At 37.7% G+C, this 8,760-nt stretch overlaps 1 protein-coding gene and 1 pseudogene across 1 annotated transcript; both read left to right on the top strand.

The window, feature by feature from the left end:
* The first annotated feature begins 4,247 nt into the window (after positions 1-4,247).
* On the top strand, positions 4,248-5,668 carry LOC118026600 (annotated as a pseudogene).
* A 1,488-nt stretch (positions 5,669-7,156) lies between these two features.
* LOC118026601 (protocadherin beta-5-like) lies at positions 7,157-8,755 on the top strand (the record flags this gene model as incomplete). Its single annotated transcript, XM_035029521.1, has 1 exon — positions 7,157-8,755. A coding segment is annotated over exon 1 (1,254 nt), but the record flags the coding sequence as incomplete, so codon positions are not given.
* Between the last annotated feature and the right edge of the window lie 5 nt (positions 8,756-8,760).

The raw sequence follows: 8,760 nt of genomic DNA, 5'->3' as shown, positions 1-8,760 counted from the left end.
AGATTTAAAATATATATAAAATTTAAATTCATGACAATAATAATGTAAAAGGAAGATGGTATAGATACAGTTAATGAGTTCTAAGCATTATCATGGAAGTAGTAAAATTTAAAAAATTGTTATACTCTTGTAGATCAAAGATGCATGCTTTAATCTGTAGGATAATTACTACAAGATTAACTAAAACACTAATTGAAGGAAAATGAAAAATAACAAATATCTGAATAATCCAAAAAAAATGAAACTTTAGGGACAAATAAAAAAGATGGTAAATATAAATGAAGAATTATCAAATATTACATTAATTGTGATTAGGTTAAATGATCCCATTAAACATAACCAAAAATTTTCAGACTAGGTATGAGAAAAGTTCAACTATTGTATATGCTATCATGTAAATGTGTGTTTGTGTGAGATACAACAAAAAGGTTGAAAGTTAAAAAAAATAGGAAAAGATATAATACAGACACTAACCAAAATAAACCTAGTGTAGCTGTATTCATATAAGACAAAGGAGACTTTGAGGAAAGATGCATTACATGTATAGAGATAAAAGAGATGTTTCATAATGATAAAGAAGTAAATCCACCAGTATTATATCAGTTCTAAGCCTGAATATATGCTCATAAGATAATTACAAAATATATAAAGTTAAACTGAGAGAATAGAAATGAAAAATAGACAAATCCACGGTCATAGTAGACTTAATACAACTCTCTTGATTCCTGAGAGAATAAGAAGACATATACACACAAACACCAAGAATAGTAAAAATCTGAGCAACACAATAATCATATTGGAATAAACTGACATACACAGCACACTGGAGAATACATGATATTTAATGTGCATATGAAATATATAAAAATTATCCATATTCTGGTCAAAAACAAACCTCAAAAAATTTAAAAGAATTGAAATGACTCAGAGTATGCTTTTTGACATTGGAATTAAGACAGAATTAAAAATATAACTAGGGGGTACCTGAGTGGCTCAGTCAGTTAAGTGTCTGACTCTTGATCTCAGCTCAGGTTTTGACCTCACGGTTGTGAGTTCAAGCCCTATGTTGGGCTCCATGCTGGATGTGGAGCCTATTTACAATGAAATGAAATGAGGGGCGCCTGTGTGGCCCAGTCGTTAAGCGTCTGCCTTTGGCTCAGGTCATGATTTCAGCGTCCTGGGATCGAGCCTCGCATCGGGCTCCCTGCTCGGCGGGAGGCCTGCTTCTCCCTCTCCCTCTCCCCCTGCTTGTGTTCCCTCTCTCGCTGTCTCTTTCTCCCTGTCAAAAAATAAAATAAAATCTTAAAAAAAAAAAAAAAAGAAATGAAATGAAATTTAAAATAAAAATATAACAAGAAATCCCCAAGTGCTTCAAAACTAAATAATATAATCCATGGGTCAAAGAAGATGTAATAGCAGAAATTTCCATATATTTTGAACTGGGTAAAAATTAGGATTTGCTACATCAAAACGGGACCTAGAAGGAAATTTAAAAACTTTAAATGCACATGTTAGAAAAGAAATATTAAAAATCACTAATCCAAGATTTACTCTGAAGAAGCTAGAAAAAGAAGAAATCAAATGAAGGAAGAAAACAGATATAAACACAAATAGATGACAAATAAAACAGGAAATCAGGGCGCCTGGGTGGCTCAGTTGGCTGAGCAACTGCCTTCGGCTCAGGTCATGATCCTGGAGTCCCGGGATCGAGTCCCGCATCGGGCTCCCAGCTCGGCGGGGGGTCTGCTTCTCCCTCTGACCCTCTTCCCTCTCATGCTCTCTGTCTCTCATTCTCTCTCTCTCAAATAAATAAATGAAATCTTTTAAAAAAAAAAAACAGGGGGCGCCTGGGTGGCTCAGTTGGTTAAGCGACTGCCTTCGGCTCAGGTCATGATCCTGGAGTCCCTGGATAGAGTCCCGCATAGGGCTCCCTGCTCAGCAGGGAGCCTGCTTCTCCCTCTGACCCTCCCCCCTCTCATGTGCTCTCTCTCTCTCATTCTCTCTGTCTCAAATAGATAAATAAAATCTTTAAAAAAAACAAAACAAAAACAAAAACAGGAAATCAATAAAACTGAAAGTTGGCTCTTTGTAATGATTGATACAATTAAAAATTCTTATGGGGGGGCGCCTGGGTGGCTCAGTTGGTTAAGCAACTGCCTTCAGCTCAGGTCATGATCCTGGAGTCCTGGGATCGAGTCCCACATCGGGCTCCCTGCTTGGCGGGGAGTCTGCTCCCTCTGACCCTCCCCCCTCTCATGCTCTCCCTCTCTCTCTCATTCTTTCTCAAATAAGTAAATAAAATCTTAAAAAAAAAAATTCTTACGGGGTATCTGGGTGGCTCAGTTGGTTAAGGGTCAGACTCTTTTTTTTAAAATTTTGTTATGTTAATCACCATACATTACATCATTAGTTTTTGATGTAGTGTTCCATGATTCATTGTTTGCGTATAACACCCAGTGCTCCATTCAATACGTGACCTCTTTAATACCCATCACCAGGCTAACCCATCCCCTCCCCCCCCTCCCCTCTAGAACCGTCATTTTGTTTCTCAGAGTCCATAGTCTCTCATGGTTCGTCTCCCCCTCCGATTCCCCCCCTTCATTTTTCCCTTCCTACTATCTTCTCTTTTTTTAAAAAAAACATATAATGTATTATTTGTTTCAGAGGTACAGGTCTGTGATTCATCAGTCTTACACAATTCACAGAGCTCACCATAGCACATACCCTCCCCAAAGTCTATCACCCAGCCACCCCATCCCTCCCACCCCTCACCACTCCAGCAACCCTCAGTTTGTTTCCTGAGATTAAGAATTCCTCATATCAGTGAGGTCATATGATACATGTCTTTCTCTGATTGACTTATTTCGCTTAGCATAATACCCTCCAGTTCCATCCACGTTGTTGCAAAAGGCAAGATTTTGTTATGGTGGCTGCATAATATTCCATTGTGTGTGTGTATATATATATATATATATATATATATCACATCTTCTTTATCCATTCATCTGTTGATGGACATCTTGGCTCTTACCATAGTTTGGCTATTGTGGACATTGCTGCTATAAACATTGGGGTGCAGGTGCCCCTTTGGATCACTACATTTGTATCTTTGGGGTAAATACCCAGTAGTGCAATTGCTGGGTTGTAGGGTAGTTCTATTTTCAACTTTTTGAGGAACCTCTATACTGTTTTCCAGAGTGGCTGCACCAGCTTGCATTCCCACCAACAGTGTAGGAGTGTTCCCCTTTCTCCACATCCTTGCCAACATCTGTCTTTTCCTGACTTGTTAATTTTAGCCATTCTGACTGGTATCTCATTGAGGTTTTGATTTGGATTTCCCTGATGCCGAGCGATGTTGAGCATTTTCTCATGTGTCTGTTGGCCATTTGGATGTCTTCTTTGGAAAAATGTTCATGTCTTCTGCCCATTTCTTGATTGGATTATTTGTTCTTTGGGTGTTGAGTTTGCTAAGTTCTTTATAGGTTTTTGATACTAGAAGGGTCGGACTCTTGGTTTTGGCTCAGGTAATGATCTTGGGGTCGTTGTGCTCAGCTGCTAGTCTGCTTCAGATTCTTTCTCTCTATTTCTCCCTCTCTGCCCCTCCCCCCCCAAATAAATAAATAAATAAATAAATAAAATCTTAAAAAAAAAAACTCTAGGTAAGACAAATCAAGAAGGAAAAAAACACCAACTACCAATATCAGGAATGAAAAAGGAACATCACTACCAATCCCATAGATATTTAAAAAATAAAAAGGGATATTATGAGTAACTTTATGCCAATAAACTTGACAATTTATGTAAAATGGAAAACATCTTTGAAAAACAATATACTAAAACTGAAACAAGAAGAAATATAACATCTGATTAGGCATATCTATTAAGTAAATTAAACTTGTTATTAAAGAAACCTGGCCACTCCAATTATCACTAGGGAATTCTTCCACAATACTTATGGAAGAACTAATACCAGTTTTTGCAGCCTTTTTCAGAGAATAGAAAAATAGGAAATGTTTCTCAAATCATTTGGGTGCTAACATAACTTCAATGGGTTATGACATCCAAACCTGAATAAGACATTATAAGAGAGGAAAAGCAGAGGCCAATCTCATTTATAAATATAGATGGGAAAATTCTAAACAAAATATCAGGAAATAAAATTCAGAAATATATAAAAATGCAATAATAAATTATGAGAAAATGTGTTATTTTAAGGATGCAAATCCAATTTAATATTTGAAAATTAATATTAGTCACATGAACAGATGAAGAAAATAGGATTATCTCAATAAATACAGAAAAAGTCATTTGATACAATTCAGCACACATTCATGGTAAAGTATTTAGCAAACTGAAAGTAGGGAACATTCAGACTGTATTTTAAAACCTACAGGAAAAATTATCTTTAATGGTAAATTATTGAAGTTTCCCTTAATTATCAAGAATGAGACAAGGATGCCTGCCTTTACTATTTCACTTCAGTATTATACCATAGGTCCTAACCAGTGGAATAAGGCAAAGAAAAAATAAAAGGGACAATGATTGAAAGGGGAGAAATAAGAATGTCTTTTTAAAAAAAAATGACATGATTGTATATATAAAAAGTCATAAAGAATCTATTGATGATTATGATTAATAAATTAGGTTAGCTATTCCACTGGATATATGGTAGTATACAAATAGAAATTGTATTTCTGATAACAACAAAAATCATAAAATTTAAGATTTTGAGTATCATTTACAAAGTTTAAAAAATATCAAATATCTAGAAACAAATCTAACAACATGTGTAAGACTTATATACTGAAAAACTATAAAATACTGAGAAAAGTTAAAGTTCTAAAATAGAGGGATATATAATTTTCAATATTTGGAAGACTCAATGTTGGGAATATGTCAGTTCTCCCCAAGCACTCTATAGATGGAATAAAATCCTAAACAAAATTTCAGCAGACTTCTTTGTGAAAATCGACAAGCCAAATCTAAAGTTCATATAGAAATGCAAAAGGACAATAAGAACCAAAACCATGTTGAAGAAAAAGAATAAAAGTGGAGGACTTTCTGTGCTTACGCCCCTGGCGGTTGGCAGCTGGAGCGCTCTCAACGTGCAGAACGACGCCGGCGAGTTCGTGGAGCTGCATGTACCGCGGAAATGCTCCGCCAGCAACCGCATCATCGACGCCAAGGATCACGCGTCCATCCAGATGAACGAGGCCGAGGTTGAGAAGATGACAGGCAGGTTCAATGGACAGTTTAAAACCTACGCTGTGGGGCCATTCGCAGGACAGGTGAGCCAGATGACTCCATCCTCAAACTGGCCAACGCCAACATCGTTTCAAAGAACTTCTGAATGGAGATGATCAGGGATGTGGGGTATTTGTAAAGTGGAGAACTTACCTATCAGATAATCAAGCCTATTAAAAAGATATAGTTATTAAGACAATATGGTATTCCAGGATAAACCAAGAGAAAAACGGAAAGAAGAGTCTTGAACAGACCAATGGTCACCTGATTTATAATAAATTGACACTTCAGAAACAAACTAAATGATAGGGAATGAATCTTCTTTTCAAAAGATAGTGCATTTGGATATTTTTATGAAAAAATAATGTAACCCTAACCTCATTCATATGAAAAAAATCAAATTCAGGAAGATCATTGCTCTAAATATGAAAAGTAAAGCAATCGATTTAAAAAAATATACAAGAATATTTTCATGATCTTGGGATATATGCAAAGATTTCCTAACCATAAATGAAAAGTATTGGGGCGCCTGGGTGGCTCAGTCGTTGGGCATCTGCCTTCAGCTCAGGTCATGATCCCAGGGTCCTGGGATCGAGCCCCGCATCGGGCTCTCTGCTCGGCGGGAAGCCTGCTTCTCCCTCTGCCACTCCCCCTGCTTGTGTTCCCTCTCTCGCTGTGTCTCTCTCTTCAAATAAATAAATAAAATCTTAAAAAAATAAGAAAAGTATTGATAAATTAGACTAATGGTAAGATATTTTGTTCATCAAAGATAGCACAAGAGAGTGGAAATGCAAGCCATAAAGTGGGAGAAGATATTTGCAATACATACTTCTGAAAAAGTAATTATATTCAGGATATATAAGGAACTTCTAATAATTGATAAGGAAAAAGGCAAATGTCGTAAATAGAGACAAAAGACAAGTACTTCACAAGAATGTACCCTAATGGCCATTAATCATGTGAAAAAAGTGCTCAATTTAATCAGGGAGATGTTAATTAAAGTTACAATATCATCAGAGTGGTTAAAATTAAAAGACAGTATCAAATGTTGACAAGGACATGGAGCAACTGGAACTGTCTCTTTTTGCTGGTTTCAGTAAAACCACATTTGTAAACTTTTTACAATATCTGTTAAGGCTAAATATATGTGTACATCTTTGCACACAGAGGTCTGACTCCTAGGAATATATTCAACATAAATGCTCACATAGACACCAAAAGATATGTACAAGAATGTCGGTAGCAGCACTATCCAAAATATCACCAAACTGGAAAACCCCAATGTGCATCAACCGGAGAATAGATAAAGAGTAGCACAGTCATACAATAGAATAATATAAAGCACTGAGAATAAAATAAATTAAGACAATATATAACAGATGAATTTTAAAAACATAATGTTGAGTAAAAGAAGCCAAACATAAAAGAGAAATACGACATAAGTCCATTTGTATAAAAGTTCAAAAAAGAAAAAAATCTATGATAATAGATGTCAGAAGCATGCTTACCTTTAGGGGAGAGGGTAATGACCAAACAAAAACAGAAGGGAGCTTCTAGGGTTTTGGTAACATTTTAGTTTTAGTTTAGTTTCTACTTATAGGACTGTGTTCACTTCCTGAAAAATGTATTGAGTTGTACACTTATCACTTGTACCCCTTCTGATATGTTATATTTCAAAATAAAAATAACTTTTGTAAAATTGCAAACTTTTGTAAACATCGGTTAACACTTATTTCTTGAATGTAATCAAATAAGAAACCCAACAAGAAGTTTCTTCTCAAAATGTATTTTATGAAGAACACTGATATATCATTTAGTTTGTTCTGAAAAGTATTACTGCACTGAAAGTTAACAAATGTTTCTTTAGAATTTCCAATACCTAAGAACTGGAGATACGATAGGGCGCACTTCTGTGACTTAAAAGGACTTTGATAGTGTATACAAGTTGTAATTTGGAGTGAAATGGCAAATACTATATGCCATAGTAAGTAAGGACGCCTGGTGGCGCTGCAGGCTAGAGTATGAATGAAAGGCTCTATGGATATCCCGGACGCCATTAAGCTGGAATCAGAACAATGAGCGCTTCCTAAAAGAAGGAAGCATTTTAGTAAGATCTAGCGGCAGTTATCTTCAGAGAGGACATCATTCTAGGGCGAGTCAGTCAGAAATATCTAAATCGAGGTTATTTAACCAAATCATCTGGGCTGATTGTATACAGAGTTGAAGAAACTGCACCTCATTGAATTGGGTCTGAGCAATGGAGACTGCGCTAGCAAAAACACCACAGAAAAGGCAAGTTATCTTTCTTGCTATATTGTTGCTTTTGTGGGAGGCTGCCTCTGACGCAATTAGGTATTCCATGCCAGAAGAAACAGAAAGTGGCTCCTTTGTGGCCAACCTGGCAAAAGACCTGGGGCTTAGGGTGGGGGAGTTAGCTACTCGGGGCGCGCGAATCCATTACAAAGGAAACAAACAGGTCTTGCAGCTGGATGTAGAAACCGGGAATTTGCTGCTATATGGAAAACTAGACCGGGAGGTGCTGTGCGGGGCGACAGATCCCTGTATATTATATTTCCAGTTATTACTGGAAAACCCGGTGCAGTTTTTTCAGGCTGATCTGCAACTTACGGATATAAATGACCATTCCCCACAGTTCCTAGACAAGGAAATGCTCCTAAAAATCCCAGAGAATGTTCAGCCAGGGACCATATTTCCTTTGAAAATAGCTCAGGACTTGGACATAGGTATCAACACTGTGCAGAACTACACAATCAGCCCCAACTCCCATTTTCACGTTGTCACTCGTAATCGCGGAGATGGCAGAAAATACCCAGAGCTCATGCTGGACAAAGCGCTGGATCGGGAGGAGCAGTCTGAGCTCAGTTTAACCCTCACGGCGCTGGATGGTGGGACTCCGCCCAGGTCCGGGACCACTGCAGTCCACATTGAAGTCGTGGACATCAATGATAATGCTCCTCAGTTTTTACAGTCGCTCTATGAGGTACCGGTTCCCGAGAACAGCCCCCTAAACTCCTTAATTGTTGTTGTCTCTGCCCAAGATTTAGATGCAGGAACAAATGGGAATGTAGTCTACACTCTATTCCAAGGCAATGAAGTTACTCAACCATTTGTAATAGATGAAATTACAGGAGAAATTCGTCTGAAAAAGGCATTGGATTTCGAGGCAACTCGATACTATAACGTGGAAATTGCAGGCACAGACGGCGGGGGCCTTTCAGGAAAATGCACTGTAGCTATAGAGGTTGTGGATGTGAATGACAACGCCCCTGAACTTACCATGTCGACGCTCACAAGCTCTACCCCAGAAAACTCACCAGAGACTGTAGTGGCTGTTTTCAGTGTTTCTGATCCAGACTCCGGGGACAACGGTAGGATGGTTTGCTCCATCCAGAAGGATCTCCCCTTTCTCCTGAAACCCACATTCAAGAACTTTTACACCCTAGTTACTGAGAGACCGCTGGACCGAGAGAGCCAGGCCGAGTACAACATCACCAT

The sequence above is a fragment of the Mirounga leonina genome, unplaced genomic scaffold, assembly GCF_011800145.1.
Source record: "Mirounga leonina isolate KUSES-001 unplaced genomic scaffold, KU_Mleo_1.0 Mir_258, whole genome shotgun sequence".
NCBI classification, from domain to species: domain Eukaryota; kingdom Metazoa; phylum Chordata; class Mammalia; order Carnivora; family Phocidae; genus Mirounga; species Mirounga leonina.
This window is presented reverse-complemented; position numbering and strand designations above follow the sequence as displayed.